Source organism: Falco rusticolus, chromosome 5 (assembly GCF_015220075.1).
Source record: "Falco rusticolus isolate bFalRus1 chromosome 5, bFalRus1.pri, whole genome shotgun sequence".
Taxonomy (NCBI): domain Eukaryota; kingdom Metazoa; phylum Chordata; class Aves; order Falconiformes; family Falconidae; genus Falco; species Falco rusticolus.
Genome location: NC_051191.1, coordinates 40,882,073 through 40,902,225, shown reverse-complemented (window position 1 = coordinate 40,902,225; position 20,153 = coordinate 40,882,073). Strand labels below are relative to the sequence as shown.

General features: G+C 38.6%; 1 protein-coding gene across 1 annotated transcript in view; it reads right to left on the bottom strand.

The window, feature by feature from the left end:
• The window catches only part of NELL2 (neural EGFL like 2), a 150,221-nt gene that overhangs the window by 64,164 nt on the left and 65,904 nt on the right, over positions 1-20,153 (bottom strand). Inside the window, exons 12-13 of the mRNA XM_037390221.1 lie at positions 19,115-19,243; positions 5,079-5,204 (exon numbers count right to left, since the gene is read on the bottom strand). Coding sequence (XP_037246118.1) covers positions 5,079-5,204; positions 19,115-19,243 — 255 coding nt within the window. The remainder of the gene's footprint in view (positions 1-5,078; positions 5,205-19,114; positions 19,244-20,153) is intronic.

Sequence of the window (20,153 nt, the reverse complement as noted above, 5' to 3'; positions counted from 1 at the left end):
AACAGTGACGCTGCAGTGTACTGCTACACATACTGAACTACCCCAGCAGAGACTTGTGCCATTTTCCGCCTCCCTTCCCCCCACACAACACCATTGCATTTCAGATTCTGTGAAACAAAGCGGAAAGGGAATGAGATGATACCAGTGTAGGAAAAGCACGGTAGCCCTGGGCATATTTTTTATGCCTTTAATTTGCAGTTTGTTCACCCGTTTGGCATATGGGTGCAGCTTAGGACTCATCTCCCCTTCTCATAGCTATGATTGATTTCTGAACATGAAATCAGTCACTAACAACAGATTTCTGTGTAAATATGGTTGTGACTAACTCAATCTAACCCTGCAAATCTTGCTTCCAAGATGAATACAAATAACAAAAACTGAAATTGATGTCTTCATTACATCTTTTGTTGTGAAAATCAAAATGTAATTCAGATCTATTGTAAAACTTGCAATAAACATGCCAGGAAGGAAGAGACTGGAGCTGTTTTGGAAGCAGCTATATGCTGTCTAAATCAGTCTTTTGTGCCCAGGACTCTGACAGAGATAGATAGCACAGATTTCTTTTCAAATGTCTCATACAGGAGGAAAAACCCTTCAATGTCACTGATTTTATGTCTCTTTTCTATTTTGATCAATGACTTCTAAATTATATATGTGTGCATAGAATAGAACAATAAGCCATTTTACATTAGTCTGCTGGCAGGCTATGTGGACATCACTCACATCATAACCCGTCTAACCAAGGTTCAGGTATGATTTTTCCTTCCCGTGCTTCAGCTATCCTGTGCAAACAATGGCATATTCACACCAATCCACAGAATATTTTCTTCCTGATTAGTAACGTTCCCAAGGACATGCTACCAGAGCTTCTGGTCGAGCTTACAATAAGTTGACTATTTTATGCACAGCTACAGTTCCATGACTAGATTTGAATACACACCGTTACAAGGAACAGTCTGACCTGAAATATATTTTAAAATTTTAACATTTAGTAACACACGGGGTCAGTTGTCACTTTTTTACCCTATTCTTATTATTCCTGAACTAGATGAAAAATCTGCCTCTTCTTCAGTTTCATTGATATTTCAGCTGGCAAGTTAAACACAGAATTGCCAATGAGGCAATCTGCCAAGAACTTTAAATTCTGCAGAAGGCAAAAGAGGGTTGAATGATTAAATTTAGTCGCAAACACTGGCAGAAACAAAGTGCATCAGACTCTCTGCACATGAGTACTAAGAGATTTGAGCAGAATTGTATACTATAAAACCACACCAACGTAAGTCCTGAAGCTTGCTAGTTTTTGTGGTATGCTTGCCATACCAAGGTGCCCTAAAATACTCGGGATTGCCTTTGTGCACAAGAGGTGTCTGTGTGAGGCTTCTGCAGGATGGCTCTCACAAGTAGTTGGCAAGAGGCATCTTTATAATATCCTTCTGCAGCAGCTGAGAACTGATGCAATTAAAGCTGATATTCCAGCTATCTTGAGGAAAATACAAAAGAGCAATGCAGAAGTTCTGTCCTACAGTATCCACTTTTTGCCTGAGTTACATAAAACAGACTAAACAATGGTATGAATGTAAACATATTTTGCATATTAATGTTTGAACTGGTCTTAAAATACCATTTCTTTTACAGACATCTTTCCTACTTCTCATTTTTTCCAGATGTGAACACCAGGTTTTTGTGTGGACTATGGAATCCATCAACTATTCTGTGCAGCTTCTACAATAAATCTGATTATTGGAACACAAAAGAAAAATGGAAAACCCAGAAAATTCTGTTAAGGATAGTGCACAGCCTTACTTTCATAGATATGCCAAGTTAAACAGGGCACTCTTCAGAAAACCTTTCAAAGATATCTCTTTAATTTGCAGTGCTCTCTCTTTGGTATATCATGATTGCTTTTCTCCTTACTGTCCTGCTTTTCTGCCAGATAAAAAGGCTTGGTTTATGCCCTTAACTTCAAGAACTAGCACCATCATGACAAGAAAATTGAGCTTAACCAAAATAATTCCCAGCTGTAATGAATGGGCCATGAGCTCATGATGCACAGTGACATATGCTGGGCATGGACAAGTTGGTACCTGGATTCTCAAAAGTGCAAAGATTTCTACTTTCTGCTTTCTACCATCACAAAAGGCAGATTAGATTGATGGATTTAAATAGAGCAAAAGCAAGGTTGGCTGAGATGGGCTGAGATCCCACACTTTACTGCCTTGAGTCTCTAAACAAAATGGATTTGGAAAATACTTTTCTGTCTCAAGTCCTAAATGTTATTTGTTTAGCTGAATGTCATTACGGGTCCACTTAAATGAAAACCAAACAAACCAAAAAAAATATGATAAAGGTGAGTATAGTGAGTTTTTATTGTAAACTACTTGCTTTAAAATACAACGGTATGTTGTAAGAGAAAATCACACTTATGAGGAGTCAGCTATACCTAAGCATAACAGCCTAGACTAAACCTGTTGGTCTGCCTGCAGGACAGCAAAGTGCTGTCACTAGCATCATAAACTCATTCCCACTGTTATTTTGCACCGATTTATTAACATAGACATCTTTCAACAAAGTCCTGCAAACATGGTTAGTGTTTCTACTACACAGAGCTTATGCTGGTTCTCAGAACAGAGCAACTTTCTTCGGGAGAGACAATGCTAAGCAATCTAGTAGATTAAAACTTCCATAGGCTCCATGTTAAAGCTACAGCAATATACCCTCCCCACTTGTGTGCACTTTACCTCTTAGATTTGTATCTGGGCAAATGGGTGCACATGAAAGTCTCTGAAATCAGGAGCCTTAATACATGGCAAAACCTGCAAAGAACAAATAATATGCCGAGGGGTGGAAAACCTACAGCAGTCTCATGTACAGATATATACACTTGCCACCTGCTTTAGTACAGTCCTATAATGTAAATGGTCTCAGTGCCACTCATATAGACTAAAACAAGCACAACATGCCATTTACTGATCAAAGCACATGACTTTAAATGTATCCCATGTTTCCTTCAATTTTTAAAACACAATTAACCTTTCACTCACTAGTTGTTTGGTGGTGGAAATGTCATGCAAGAGTCTCCTAAGTCTACATACTTCAGTAAGTGACCAGTGCCTCCAGTGGAGGTGCTCACACTGGTCATGGAACCAGAAAAAAACCTGCAGTTATGTTGTGACACATACACTTAATGATGTTAGGTTGCCATTCATGGAAATTCCGCCACCCAACAGGCACTGAAGCCTCGTTGTTGCCTCTCTTTTAGTTTGCCAGTATCCAAAATTCACTACAATTTAATTCCAGAAAAACTCCAGGTCACAAATGACAGTAAGTGGCATTGCTCAGACATACAGAGTCACTGCATGACTTACAGTTCATCTGGCCTAGCAAGACTTTAGATTAGAAATCTTACAAAACTATTTCATCTGCTTTGCTTCTTTTTGCATTAACCTTTCCCAGCTTGATCAAGGGACAGGTGGAAAAGAAATCATTCAGTTTGTCACCCATTTTGTTGATTTCACAGAAAACTATAATTTACAAATGTGGAGCCAAATGCAGTTTAGAATGTGAGATCCATAATGGATTTCCAGCAGTTTTTACACCAGTTTGACTGTTCACAGCTCTTTAACTACACTGAACTTCAAAACAGTACGTTTCAGCAAATATGAGGAATGCAATGTGCGGAGTACCGAGAAATAACTTTATTATATTTTATAGGCACTGAATGCCCCTGTGAAGTTGTTTGCAATGGTTTACTGTCTGCAGAGTTCAATCAGAAGAGCAAGTTAAGGGAAACAAAGTGGAAAAAGTATCACAGTGATTTAGATAAAGTCAGTCCTAAAATAATCCCGACATTCACACTCGGTAGGTAGTGAAACAATTGCTTTACTCAACTGAGAGTGTGGGGAGACATGAGAGAGTGATCAGAAACACACTGATTGCTTCAGAAGGACCTGCTGCAAGCAGGCTATAACCTGGTCCTTCAAGAACTGGGCTCACTGCAGTAAAATACTGCTTGCCAGTGTCTGTGAGAGGAATATCAAGTGCAGGTAAGACAGTACGCACAAAAAAATCACACATACGTCATTTCAGATCCATGTCCCTGTGTGCTGTGCATGTTTGGGCAAGCAAATTATGCCAGTTTACGAAGAAGCTGTTTCTGTACCAAGACGTATCATTGATGCTCAAAAACACCAAGACATAATGGACAGAATTAAACTGATTTCGAAATTTACTTCACAGTGGTGTCTCCACATTCCAAATACGCTCATCCATTTATAGCCAGCTTTACTGTTAGATAATGTGGACTCCAAGGAAGTTTTACTGAACAAACATATCCTCTTATAGAAAGAGGTAATGCTTTCCCCTGTGCACATGAAATAGTGGTATTATTTTGTTCACACACATTTTTCTTCACTGAGAAAATGTGCCACAGCTTTGAATAATACTTGCTTTATCTGTCTAGTAGGAAAAAACACATTCCTCCCTGGAACACTTACAGTCAACCTGGCTCTGATATGGAAGGCTGTTCTAAATGTTCAGTGTTCATTCCATAACGCTAAAATATCCTGCAATAAAAGAAGACTATAAGACAAGAAGACAGAAAATCAGCATGAATCCAGCACCTCCTCTAGAGCATCCACTGGCAGTAGAGCAAAAAGGGAAGATGCAGAGATTAGACCAACCATGTTGTCCAGTGGCTCAAGGCAGAGAGAGCTCCTGCCCTCTGAACTCAGGATTCAGCTGGGGAACCTCCCCAGTGCAGGCGAAATCAAAATGAGGAAACAGTCACTTCTAATATGCAGAAAATTTAACTCCATCAAAAGTCTGCAGAAAAGTCATTTTAATTCAAGTGAACTCCAGATTGCCTTATAATTTCAGGCAAATGATACAGCATACACACATTCTGTAACATGCATTAGCTTTTCTGCACTGTAACCTTGTAATTATTTTGAGTTTCATTCTGTTTAATGTTTCATGTAGACATTCTATGACTCTAACAAATACTAACTTCAGAAGAATCACACCAGTGCTCCTAAATACCACCATTCTGTTATTTTCTTTTGCAAATACACAGCTCTTACCTGTACAGGAATAATCATCAATGCGTATATATCCTGTTTTGCAGATGCACATGAAGGATCCTGGTGTATTTACACACATGGTATTCTCACGACAGTAGTGCCGTCCTTCAGCACACTCATCAATATCTGTGAATAAGGCAGAGAAACATGAGTCAATGTCAGTGGCGTTCTTTGCAATCTCTCAATACACTGCTGCTCACTTCCACCAGTAGTGGGTTAGACTAAAAAGTTACTTGAACAGCAATGCATTTTGGTACGTTTTGTTGGCTTTCTCCTTTAAAAAAAACTGCTTGAAGTGTTCAAACAAGAGAAGCAGCATGAGCTTTCTGTGAATAGCTGTTAGCGGAGTTACAAAGAAGATTACATTGGCTTACATCTTTCCTTTTGAAGTGCCTATGATGTTATTCCTGTGATTTAAAAAAGAACAAAAAATATAACTGGGGTCCCAAAGAGCAGACCAACTGCCTCAGCACTGCAATGCCATCCATCACTGTACCTGTAGTCATTGCAGCCATCAGTATACAAACACTACTATATGCATACTATATGCCTTTGATCTAAGAGGTATTGTTGTTTGGGAAGAAACTGTAAGGAACATGGTAAGACCTGAAAAGACACCAGAACTTACTGTAAGTTTATCTTAGAACTATAAAGTAGCCAATCGGTAATTTTAATATATAAGAACACATATAACTATACATATCTACATACATATGTACATAGATACATACATACACACTGTATCTGAAAGGAACCAGAAATAATCTCATTTATATAAAGACTTGTTCTGACAGAAAAAATTGCTCTTGGTCGGGGTGAAATACCTGCTGCAGTATAAACTCCAGACATAAATCACTGTACGTATGGACTTCTAGATCTGATTGGTTTTGATACTCCCTTGGGCTGCAGAATTAAGATACATTTCTTGTACCAAGTTATATTTCAATGGCAAGAAGAGAAAGAACCACAAATAAAAAATAAAAAAATTCTGCACACTATTATTATGCCACAAAAAAGAAAAGCTATATTAATTTGGAAGTGCTTAGTAGCATGCTGTTCCTGTAATACTAATGATAAAGAAAGCATTACTGAGATGCTCTGTACATCTGGTTATATTGTCATGCAATGTGCCACTGAACCTTGCTACAAAAGTATGTTAAAAATCAGAAGGGTGGATTGTTGACTTGGGTTTTTCCTGCTCATCAGTTTTGATTTCCTCCTTGTTTTCAATGATGTTTACAGCTTTCAGAGTTGCAAACAAAATCTCTGGATGGAAAACAGTGTTGTGTTCCAGAGTGATGATAGTTCAAAACAACAGACTGGATATAAAAACTCAAATCAGGGTTGACTTCTTAATGCTGCAATGCTAAAAGTCAATAGTTTTAACTCCTGTACTTTACTCCTGTTTAGGTCGTATGCTTATCTTCCAGTTCTTCCCCTCTTCCCAGTGCCTTTAGATCAATAGCTACTTACCAGCTGCATTCCTCGCCTGCTTTTTGTTCCCGTTTACATTCCCAGAAGATTTTACTTCCAGTACAAAACAATGCAACACACTATTAGCAATTCCATACTAATTTCCTAATTTCATTAAGTTTTGAAAAAAACTTCTATTGTCCCCAGTTTCTCTGCCCAGTGCAACTGTTCTGCTGGAGAGCTGTGGACAGTTGGCTGCAAACTACAAAGGTCTTCACTACAAATGCTCAGGGTGATGAGCTCAGCCTGCTTTGTACAAATTCAGTTCTTAAGAGTTTCGACAGCCAATATACTTCAGCTGGTTTTCTTCCCTTCCTTTCACTGTAAGCTCTGCAGGCATGGAAGAATCATTGCTCTATTAGGGTGTTGGTTTGAAAAACCTGACTTTCTAATTTTCATGTACATACACAAAGGTGTATTTAACAAATTTAATAAATTGAAATAAGTGTATTGCATTTACAGTGAGCACAGTGAGCATACTAAAGCTCAAAATACATTTTGTGAAAGTAATCTAAGAAAGCAAAAAACAAGTGAATCTATCATAAGGCTATCACAGAGGCAGCTGGGTTTGCATGGGAAGTGGAACGTGGGACAGGTCTCCCGACATGCAGATGTTCTGCAGAAGCATAAACGCACAGATCACAAAAGCAGCCAGCAGTTAAAACATACAAATGCTACCACCACAAATAATGCAACTTGTGTCTTTCATAATTTCAGTTCACAACTCTATATTAAATTAATGGTGTTGATTTGTATTTAAGTAACAACATCAGTCTTCAAGAAATCAGAGGCCTTAGGTTCCTGGCATCAACAGACGGCCTAGGAGCTGGCTTTGGCACCCTCAGTAAATTCTAAAGATTCAAAGCCTCAAAATCATTAAACAGAACTATCTCAAAAACTATATTAATGATTGCTTTGGCAGGTAAATAGCCACAGGAGACCCAAAAACTCTAATGGTTTTCTTTTTGCAGTGAAAAACTTAAAGCTAATGCTACTTTGATTCAAACCTCCTAATTTAAAAATGTTCTAAATAAAAGCTTTCATTTTGCCAACATACCACACATCGAGCTTTTGCAAAACATTTATAATTGCCTTTATTTCAAAACCTTGTTTGTACAATTGTTACCAAAAAAACCCCCCACAAACCAAACACAACAAACACACAGCTGATCAAGTTACCTTTGAAATGTTTCATTTGAACAAATCTAACACTTTTTTTTCAAGCTCATTTCCGAAGATATTGTCCACACTTTTTAAACGCTCACTGGAAAACAAAACTCTTTCCCACCCAGTTCTCTAGAAAACCTGTACAGAATGCACAGCAAATAAAGTGATTATTATTGCTACTATCATATTATTATATTACATTGGCACCTAAAGACCCTAATCAAGTGTCAAAACTATTGATAAGAAGCTGCTTTTACAGTTTGCAACGGTAAAACAATGCCACTGGACATGAAAGATAATTAATATAAAAAGGGTAAAGTGGCAGTCAAATGACAACTAGTCACGCAGAGACTGACCACACTAAACCCATGCGATTCCATTCCCCCTGTGGCACTCCAAATGCAAGCTTCCTGTACATTAGGTTAAGGTATTACAGATCAAGGAAGACTGAACTGGGGCAGGGAAGAGCCCATCTGTTCTCTTTCAAAGCTACCAAAGTAAAAGCCTTTCCATCCTGCTTACTGGTTGAAACACTGCTATAGCCTTTTATTCACCTTTAGATACAAATGCACTAAGTACAACAGAAAACCTGATGCATTTCAATATCTAAGAAAGCCTACAACATTCATCTTAATTTTCCCCTGCCAAAAGCCTAGTTAGCATGTTAATGCACATTAATGTCTTACTGTTTAGCCAGTAAGATGCTGAAGTCAGTTCAATAGGATGAATGCACCTCTCCAATGGCTGTACACATTCAACAATAAAGACTTGTGTGCTTGGAGTCTGTGATGTGATACTGAGCCACCGGCTGTGATGTACTGACAACAACGTAGTCATGGAGATCATCAACCTGCTCTGTTCCCAGTGGAACAGATAAAAGAGGCATCTCTGGGAAAATTGTTTAATGCAAAAGTGTTTGGAATATGCACTTCAATGATTTATTTATACTTGCAAAAACATCAAAACTGAAAAAAAAAAAAAAGCCTTTCCTCATCCCCCCCAAGCACTCAAACAAAATTTATGCAAAATATATAACCCAGGAAAAGCTTCCCTGTATCCCTTCCTCCTGCACCCTAATGAGTTTGCTTCCCTAGAGTGAAATTCCCAGTTATGTTTTACAATCCCATTAATAAGAGAATTTGACCTGCAATCTATAAATCATTGTTGACCAAAGCCTCACACTAACAAACAAAGCTTCTCCTTAGGCCTCACTATCCATCATTGCCTTTATCCATGACAAAAGCCTGCCAGAACAAATGAGTCTGGTACTAAGTCAGTAAATCTGGGCTGTAAAGACAGAAGCCTATTTCCAGAACTGAGGATCCTTTATCAATAGTGTCCTGCCTCCAACCATTTCTTTTAAAACTCAATGGCACCTAGCACCAGCGTAAGTCACACTTACAGAGGCATATGGTGGGGCAGGGAGATGCTCTTGCAGGACTTTTGCAACAAATATTAACTACCTAGGAAGAGAGCAAACGGGAGCATAAAGAGATTTATTTATAAAAATTTGTTTTGTAAGTGTATCAAAAATTATCCCAAACACAGGAGCAAAGTAGATTAGACCTACAATTTTAAAACAAAACAAACAAAAAAACTACTGTTCTGTGTTAACATCCACATTTCCAGGTTTTCCACCTGTCCCACACAACCTCATCAGCAAACCCCCATCCTGACCTGAGGGCTCCACTGCCAAGAGCAAAGGCATCATTTACCCACCATTCCTGCGAATCTTGGGCCTCTCTGCTGAGAATCCCAAGGATGGATGCCAGTAATGATGGTCATCATAAAGAGTCTTCAGGCCCTTATTTTTATCATTACTGGCTGACTCATAGAGAAATGGATAAGCTGGGAAAGGTTGAGACTTCCTGGTGTGGTCCCTGACCCAGAAAAAGGGCATCACAAGATCAACAGATACTACTGAACAGTTAAGGGACTATGAAAGAGGAGAATGAACAGCAACCAATACCATTGAAAAAAGTAAACATGGATTTAAAACCAACACAACCTTTCCTACATCCTAGACAGAGTCACAAAGGAAAACAAATTCTGTCCTTTTTGTTTCTCTTTGTCTTCCCTCCACCAACAGCAGCCCTACCTTTCTCACCTTCTACCTCTAACACTTCTCTGCGGTTTTCCTCCCTCACCCACTTTCTACCTGAGTAAGTTTGGTCCTGTCTCCAGATATTGCTCACCTCACATCTCCTCCTGTCTTCAAACCATCCCCTCACCAGCTCCTCCTCCTTAAAAGACAAAGGATAGATCATAACTTCCATAACTCTGAAGCAAGCTCTCACCAGCTTACCCATCTGTGGAAATATGGGTTTTTTTCCTTTCACCACTAAACTCACTATCTCACCCTCAAACTCTTCTTCACAACTGCTCGAGTGTTCAGTACATTAAAACTTCCCAGTCCACTGCTCCAATAAAAATGTTCTTAGTAGGGTGTCTCCCACTTCCCCAACTGTATTTCCCAGCTCCTATTCTCTTCAGGCTCCCTTGAGCTACAGCCTGGTTTCAGTAACTCGTGGCTTCCACAACATTGTCCACCTATGTGTCTCTTCCTGCATATACCCCTTCTCACCTGCTGTCTAACTCTGGCACAGCCCTTGCTCCTCCGCCTCCTCCCGTTACTATTTCTAGGTTCTCCATCACCAGGCAAGTCTATGGTTTAACTACTACTGTTACTCCAAACAGCCACAAACCAATCACTGCGCTTTTGTTTTGCTTTGCTCTATCAAATCCAGTGTAGCAGTTTTTCCAACTGACATATTCCACAAAGGATAACTCAACTTCAATCAAAATTGTGCACTTTCTCACAATCTCCCACATTATTTATTCCAGCTGACTGCACCACCACAGTTGTCATTACTCATACCCTCTGCAGATAATCTGTGACTTTTTCTTCTCCTTATATATATAGCCCTGTACCTTTGATGTTTCCAACAGCCAGTAAGAGGCCTGGCTCCAGCAGCAAAATTACCAAGTGGTCATGCATACACAATCTGCCTCTGAAACTGGGGGGGGGTTGTTGTTGGATTTTTTTATTGTTTTTATTTTTGCCTACCTCTCTGCAGCTATGTGTCTCTCCTCCCTTGAAAGAGAAAAGCACTAAAAGCTAAGGAATCACAATATAACTAACCTTGTGAACCAACTACAAGAACATACCCCATGTATTGAGTTAAAACATACAAAAATAACCTCAAGCATACACAAAGACCAACGAGAAAAAATAAAATAACCTTCCACCATCCCCACCATGCTGCTCCTGGCAAAGAACTTGGGCTACTATCAACTCACTGTAGCAGTGCATAGAGAGGGTAAGAGGAAATGGGCAGCTACTTGTATCTACGGTTATTGAATTATTAATGGACCTTAGAAGAAACTGAGTGAGTTGGATTAGAAGTGTTAGCACTGTTGTAACTGAATTAATAAGAGATTGTTGTATCTTGACTAGACTGCTAAAGCATCAGTTAGGCTAAAAATAAATTCAAATTACTGGATCTTCACACAAGGTGTATTCTTTCCTCGCCCATAACTAAACTGCACAGATAACACATACACACATTGTACACATCTTGGTGCTTTTCCCTTCACATTATTTTTCAACCTCTGTCTTTGCTATAAGTTCATGATTTCTTTGTCCATCTCCTGCAGCCTGAGAGGGGGCTATTAGGGACTGAAAATACTCTTAAAATAAAAGCAAAGTCACTCAAGGTCTATATTCCCTGACAGAAGCTCTATATAGCTTTGAAAGGACACAATACAACATTACAGCATCTTAGAAATATCATTTTTAACAGTACAAAGAGTTGTTTCTATTTCAACTTGCCCCAGTTTTTGGATAGGAAGACAGACAGTTGAGATAAAACTGTCCTTGTTAAACATGCAGTAGGAGATACTGTTCAACAGCTACCTGTGCAAGTGAGACACTTGGAAGAAAATGAAATCTTCATCTCAGTCTCATGAAAACATCACTGGACTTCACATACATTATACAGTTTAAAAAATATATATATCAGACAGGAAATTTTTGAAAACAAATATTGTCTGCTATCATGTAATGTTTTACTTGGCAAACTGCATCTTCTTACTATTTAATATCTTATAATTAATTCATATGATAGTGTATACATGATAAAACAAGTAATTATATATAGTTATCTGTCAGATATGAAAGCACCCCAGGGGGGCTTTTCCTTAGGCACCAAATAACTAGTCTGATGTAGCTGCACACTGAGAATAAAAAGGATGCTGTATATAATTAATTAGTGAATTCCAAAAATCAGAACAACTTACTGAGACTCCAGTTCATGATCCATCCCCCTCCAGCACAGCACTCAGAAATAGGTCTTTAGATTTGAATTGCAAAACAATCTTGTTTTTTTTTTGAAGTATGACAGCTTCTCATCATTTTGAACTGTGAATGTCACGAATTTAGATATAATTGCCACCGTTAGTCTATTTGTTTCCCCCTGTTTTAAAAGGGGACTAAGCAGCATTAATATTTTTATATAGAAACTACAAATATATATCAGATTCTTCTCAGGAAGAGACAGCACAGATTGTACTGCATGTGTGTATTTTAAAAGTCCTCACCAGAAGACAGATGCGTGTGTAACAGAATAGTACCTGTAAGCTGTGGTGAGACCCCTGTGGGTGGGTTAGACTGTATTTGGGGTTTGCGTCGGGTCTAAAGCATGCAGCACATTCTTGCAATCTATCCAGTAGATTACTGCTTGTTCTACAGAAACAAGTGGTGGTATCACAACTCAGTAGTCTCTCAAATGATGCCACACTAGTGAGAGTACCACAACTTATACAATCGCTGTGGCTGCTATTACTCTGCACTCTTCATGAAAGAATATTTATTTTAAATTCAGTTTGGTTTAATGCCAGGCATTTCTGTGTCTTTATTACAGCTCTTGGGGATCCAGCCTCTACATATTGTTAAGCCATGCCACACTTCTAGACTGCGATTTTAAAAGTTTCAAAAGAAAACCAAGTAGCTGGCTGTGGGTACTTTTAGCACAGTGACAGCATATAATTCTTTCAGTAGTCACCTCCCAGCTACTAGTGAAAACTGGAGAGAAAGGAAAACACAAACAAAATTAAGGCTTTAGTATATTTTCTCTTTTGCTTTGAGGTTGCAGATTTAAGCAATTTGTATGAAAACTTTCACCTTAATTTCTCATTTAAAGACAAAATGCAACATATGTTTTTATTGTTGGTGGTAAAGGGCTGCTCTCAGTACAGTAAAGCATCTCCTTACCAGGCACTGGTAGCACAGAAGAGTTTACAAGAGTTTCCAAGAGGCTCCTTTTATATGATTAGTTTCAGCTTTTTTTTTTTTTTTTTTAATCATAGTAACATCACTGTCAGTCCTGCCTATGGGTGGATGATAGAATCAGTCTGAACATATTTCTGTAGAAGTAATTAAAAATCGAATAACACTGAATCACATCCTGTAATTTGTATACATACAAACTATCTATGCCACTATTACAGGCAGTGGTACTATTTGTACCCCAGTATGCATCACACTTTATGAACTGGTGTCAGGATACTGCTTGCACACTTTAAGTTAGGAATGTGCTTTATTAACCTGCTGAATAAGAGCCATGGGCAACCAAGAAGGATTTGACGCACTCTGACACACTGACACATTAGAATTGGCCTGATAATTCTTCATATTTATTTTCTTATTAACATAATGATGGAAATAAGATGACAATTACTGCCTTCGCTGAGAAAAAAATTATAATCTATTAATACTGTTTAATATTAATGTTTAATTTAATATTAATAATGTTTAATTACTTTTTAATAGAGATTTGGAAACAACACTCTGCCCTCCTGGAGCGAAAGTTTTTCTTTCTGCTTGATTAGTTTTCAACCCAACTGAAAATGACAAAGTAATGACTCAAACACTGCCAACTGATGGAGATGGAAATCTATTTCTTAGCTATATATGATGCTATTTCCACATCTCACTTACAAATAAGAATTCATGTATGAAGACAGAAGCTCAGGTAACCTTCCCAGTTTATCAAAACTGACAGTACTGCATAGCTCCTAAGCAGGACTCTCATCCAAAAATATTGTGCATACCATGAAGACAGCAAAGCTAGCAAACATGCCAGTAATGGTTATTAAAAACCCAGAGGACTTAATAAAATATATTTTAATACTCTGGGGTTTATCTCCATTACAGAGGTCTCCATCCTACTTATGCTCTTCCCAATGTTACACTTGCTTAAAGAAAAAAATGTGTTGATTACTGTACTTGGCCAATATGATGCTATTGCAATTTGATTATTACTTTTCATCTTTTGTAAGATTTCTTCACTGAAATCTGTAGAAATCAGGCTTATTCTGAAAGTGTAGTTTACTTTGTAATCCATAGTTAAAAACAACAAGATTAACAGTAAGATTAACAACAGATTGTACTAATTATGTAAGTGAAGAAGTGTCATGCTTTTGCTGTTGGGGAAGAGGCTTGAATAATGCATTGGTATTTTTACCCAAACATAGGGATAAATTAATAAATCTTTCCAAGCAGAATAAGAAGATACAACCCTGAGCTAAAGGAAACCTGACGAGGACCAACCAAGTGGCGCTTCCAACGTCTACTCCGGAAAGAGACGACTGCTTACTTCCCTCCACCAATGATGAGTCAAGTCAAGCCAGCTTATTCAAAAGCAGATTTCTAAACTGAAGACCTTCTCCCCTCAAGGGAGAATCATTAGTGAAGCTGATGCAATTCTCAAATGCAGACAGTCACTTGGTCTTTGGTCTCAGTTCAGCTGCTACACTTGAAACTGGGACAAACATGGCAACAGCAAAGAAACTAGAGGAGTTACGGAGGGAAAAGGATACATTAGAATAAAAATAGAAAATGGTTTCACAAAGATTTGTTTAATAATATTAAATGATCCCCCAAAACGATACCAAAAAAGATAAGGTAGCTAGGTTGTGTACTGTGCAACTAGTACAACTAAATTCCCATATATCAGAAAATAAACATTATGGTCCACAGATAACCATAAGGTAAATTTGTGAAGTGTGAAGGGTTGACCTTTGTGAGCAATTCAGCATCTGCCAGCTGCTTGCTCACTGCCCCCTCCAGTGGGATGGGGAGAGAACCAAAAGAGCAAAAGTGAGAAAAAACTCATGGGTTGTGGTAAAGACCATTTAATAAGTAAAGGGGAAAAAAAGGGAGAAAAAAAATGATTCAAAGGCAATCACTCTCCAGCTCCCACCAGCAGACTGATGCTCAGACAGCCCTCCCAGTAATCACCACCTTAGAAAAGGGTACCCCCATTTTTACTGCTGAGCATGTCGTATGGTCTGGGATATCCCTTTGGTCAGCTGGGCTCAGCTGTCCTGGCTGTGTCCCCTCTCAATCTCTTGCCCACTCCCAGCCTATTCACTGCAGGGGGAGAGAGAAACAGAGATGGCCTTAACACTGTGCAAGGCTATTCAGCAATAGCTAAAATATTCCCATATTATCAACACTGTTCTAGTCACAAATGTAAACCACATCACCATACAAGCTGCTATGAAGAAAATTAACTCCATCTCAGCCAAAATCAGTACCTGATGTAAAACGGCCTCTGCATCAGGCAAAATCCTCTGTGATAAAGAAGCAAATAATCTGGTTTTCTAAGATCATGTTCAGTCCTGGTGCTTACAAAAGATTACTGAATTCTCCTGTCTTCTTTCTTGAGCCTACTCTCCTCTCTATTTAATCAGCAATCCTTGGCAACGCTTCTGGAGTGAAATCAGATTTTGCACAAAGATAGCTGAGTGCTATTATTAAATCAGAAAATTGGATTTCAAGCAATCCTTCCAAGTTCAGTCTCCAAAGAGTACAAGTAACACCTCCTCCCCAAACACATCTTTTAAGGACCGCCAAAAGTGCATGACATGGTACATGAAAACAGCTTAGGTTCGAGGATCTGAGAAGAACACCTAAAGCTGCCACCAGCAGACTATTTGCAAACCCATCTTATTTGAAGTATGGATATATTTCACTCTTCTAGATGCATGAGAATATCTTGACAGCCAAGAGTCAAAAACTTTATCCTTAAAAATATTTTCAGCATAACCACCACCACAAATGTAGCAGGGACTGAATACTATTTGAAATATCAGAGGTCAATCATCAGTTTGAGGGCACTGCAGGTGTTGCCTTGGAAAAGACTAATTGCACTTCATCAGAACATCTGTTTTTGTAAAGCATTGATATCAGGTAGGCTATACACCAAGGATGCTATATTTAAAAGCACCTACACTCAGGCAGCACAGCATAATTCATACCCAACCTGCCCACGAGGTATCTCAAACTGCATAATAACCTGAGGCAGAAAACACACTTCAGAGTACTTGGAATAAGGCTTACAGCAGATGAATGAAGAAATCCCAACTCATTAAGTATTGCTTTAAACAGTCCTCCAAGGGAAAGATAAATGTGACATAAATATTAACAAATATAATTATTATTATAATAAAACAGAAAGGTATCCACCATAACAGTATCTAAAGACATTACACAGCTTTGGAAAAGCACCATTTCTTTCTAGGATAGAAGCCAAACTCTTCCATAATTCAGATGAAATTCATGCAGCTTTTCCAGACTCGCACCGAAACCAGCTTTGAATATTTTTTTTTCCTTCTACCTTAAGGAGAAATTCTGCCAATGGAAGCATCATTATTGCTGTTTATTCTTTGAATTTTGACAGTGCTGAGGCACAAATCAGGATCATATTTAGCAAGGTTTGGCTCTAACACAGAATCAATGACATCCAGTTTTGCAGTCTATCTGAAGTTTGTTAAGTGCGAGCACAGAAGCAGCTATCACACCCACGGGCTTCAGCCACTACAAAAAGCATTCTCTGAAAGGCTTTTGTGTTAACGCAGCATTTCTACAGCTTGGCTTTGCTCATAATTAAAACCACAATAACAGCACAGTGAAGAAAGGCTATGTGCTGAGAAAGGGAGGTTGGGACCATTTCAGCCTTTCAAGATGAGGGACAGGACTCTGAAAAGATTTGGTGTTACGCTATTGCTGTTATGCCCTTTGCTATTACATTGTTCAATATTGAGGTAAGGAGTCTCTTTCCAGAAATAAGAAAACTCAGCACTCAAAGAGACATTTGGGTTGGAAAAGGGATACAATACTAAAAGCACAACTCTGAAAAAGCAGGGGTAGTTCAGTTCCCTGCCCTTTCTCTTCCACAAAATCAATCCTAAAGTTTCAGTCTGCCACCTTATTTCCCCTCCTTCCAGCGTCTGACCTGCACACTGTCAGGGTGGCCAGTCGAGGCCAGGTACACGCCTGTGTACCAAGTGTGCACAGTTCAAGTGTGGTGCTTACATTGCAGCTACCGTACACAGCGAGCAGTGAAATCAGTCTGTTTTGCCTGCTGAGTTAGGTTTGACCCTGACTGGGAGAACCTCATCTGACAGGGACCCAACATCGTGAGTTTTGCTTATGTGGGCGCAACTTCCTAATGGGACTTACTCCCACTATCTTCAACATAAGCAAGTATTCCTGGACCAGGCCCTAAATCGTCAACTTTTTAAGGGATAATTTAATGCATCCAAACATAGTGGTACATAAAATTATTTTAATGTAAATAATGTGTCCCAACCTTTTATTTGCTTATGCAAGCTTTTCGAAAGCAATTAAGCAAGTATCATTTGCCTATTCAGAAGCAATTGAGCCCAGCAATCTTCTCAAAAAATCATCATGCTGAATTCAGGTCCTGCACAAACTGGTAAATCCACTTATACTACAAATGCATCAGTCTCACATACGATAATCTACTGTGTCTTCATCTAAATATTTCACCACCAACGCTGATCAAAAAGCTTTTTTTTTTTTTTTTTTTTTTTTGCTTATGCCTGGCAAGTTCCACACTCTAATTTGAGTGGCATTGAGATCACTAAGAGAGCGTAACTTGTTTTTCTGCTTTCATTCAGCAGAGTAACAATAGAGCTGCAGAAAAAAAAACCTTCTTAAAGCACTGATTTCACCATAACCTCATCACTCCAGTGACCCCCTTGAATAGGAAATGACTGATGACTTCCCAGAAATGCAGATCTGCAGCCTAAGCCTCAGCATAGTCTCCAGGGACTATGGGATAAGAAGTGGGTAATGCTGCAACACAGAACAAGCTATACAGCAGGTCTTGATGTCAGATGCCTGCCGCAACATGATGAGGGGCAAAGGATTTGTTTCTGCATGATTTTTAGTTGAACTTCTCAAAACACGCCTCCATCTAAAGGCTTATCATAAACGTTAAGTAGAGACGTATGTGAAGCAGAATCAATTATTCATTCCTTTCCTGAAAATACTCATGAATTCTCAAATCTAGATCTACAGATGAGCATTCCTACTGATGTTACTGCAGGTACTAACTCAAGTAAGTGGCAGGCATTAACTTTTGCAAAGTTCAGCCAAAGGAACAGTCTTAAAAGGCCTTGATTCATCCCATTTAATTGGGCATCACCAAAGAACAATCCAGCTATGAGATGGGACTGCAGAGCACCTTAGACTCCACTCACAGATGCTCTACTTACAATTTAGCAGGCTAGATCTGAACCAAACTGCTTATTGGTCAAAGGCCATCCTGCTGCCAACACTTAAGCTTTATGGTAAGGATGGCCTGACAGTACACTAGCATTATATTGCAGAATCAGAGTTTTCACGAGTAAGAGCAACAGTCAGCACAAAAGCTAAGAGACTGTGCACAGGACTTTGGCTCTTGCTGCTGGAGTGGGGATGCTTTTTTTTTCCACAGGATTCCGCTAGATTGTAAAGACACAAGTTATAGAGGCTTCTCTTCTGATTAAGTAGCTTGCTGCTCTTTGAAAGTGAAAGAGTAGCTCAAATAATAAATCATTACTGAGCATGACGAACAATACTAGAATCTAGTCTACGGCATCTACTTACTCCCTGGGGTGAGAGGTTGGGAACAGGCAGCAGTAAAAAGAGACTATAAATGTTATACTAACATGTTATTCAAATGGTTGACTTTCAGGTTCCCTGAATATCTGAACACCATGAAGAAAAAAAGGAAAACCTTCCCATGGAGGCATCCTGAGCTAACGGTCGGACTTGATGATCAAGGTCATTGACTTGGGTCTTTTCTAACCTAAGTGATTCTATGATTCTAATTCAAGATCTCAGCCATAGTAACTTGCCACTTCAACACTGATCAGATTTTTTTTATTATTTTTTTTTAACAAACTTAATTGAAGACATAATTAGTTTATTAATATACTGCATATCTAATTCATTGCATTTAACAGACTTAGAACTTAAGAATCAATACATTCATCCCACAGCAATTCATACAGCAAAGCTAAGCATCTACAGAAGGCATTACCTTCACAGTAGGCATTGTCCTCTCGAAGGGCTCGGAAGCCATCTCGGCAGCTACAGACAGCTCTGTCATCTAGGTTCCGGCAGACAGAATGCTCCATGCAGTTATGTCCTTCGGTGCAAAAGTCATGGCCTGTACAGAAACAAATATGATTGAGGGTTAAAAAGAATTCAGGGATTATAAAACGTCCTTGTCAAAGACAGTCCTATCTTTTTCTCACTTAGGTCAAAGAATACCTTTCTATTAGCCATGAGATACAGAAAAATAAATTGTACCAAGAATGAAACAGATAAAAGGAGAAGTAAAAGCCACAAGAACAGACTGTCTCTAGGTCTTCGATTCAATTTCAGGTTATGGCATTGATCTAAGGCAGCTGGATAGGAGGCTTGTTTAAACCGCCTTACTGTCTCCTTGTCATTGTTAAGTAATTTAAGTAATTTTACAGGAGACTTCTTAATTATATATTTATCTTAATCTTTTTGTTTGTTTGTTTTGTTTTGTTCGGACATTTATAAAAGGGCTCAATAGCTTAGATACTCAGTAGCTCATTTACTAGTGATACCACTTTTTTCTCTAGCACTTTTTGTTCCCAGATGTATTTATAAAATCTTTCCACATTTAACTGAAAGTCTCTGATTAACACTGACTTGTTTTGCTTTCCTCTTCCCCTTATCTCTTCCTTTCATGCTCCACTGACTGAATACTCTTTGCTGATTGCATCATCCTTTCCATTTCAGAGACATTTATTTTTAAAATCTCACCTTTCAGCCATCCTTATTTCCTATTTTTTCCCTTTTATTCTTCCTGAGCGTAACTGTTTTCCATTGCACCTTAATTACAAATTTTTAAGATTCTGAAGTTTTTTTCCAGGCTGGAAAATTTAGATTGAACCTTTCAACTCAGTATGTTTTTTCTAATTCCTTCTGTTTGCTCTCATGAAATCTAATGCTGCTATGTTGCTGAACACCATTAAATTGTCCTTTACTATACTGAATTCAAACTGGTTCTAGTAACTGACTTGAAGCTTCCACAATTTCCACAT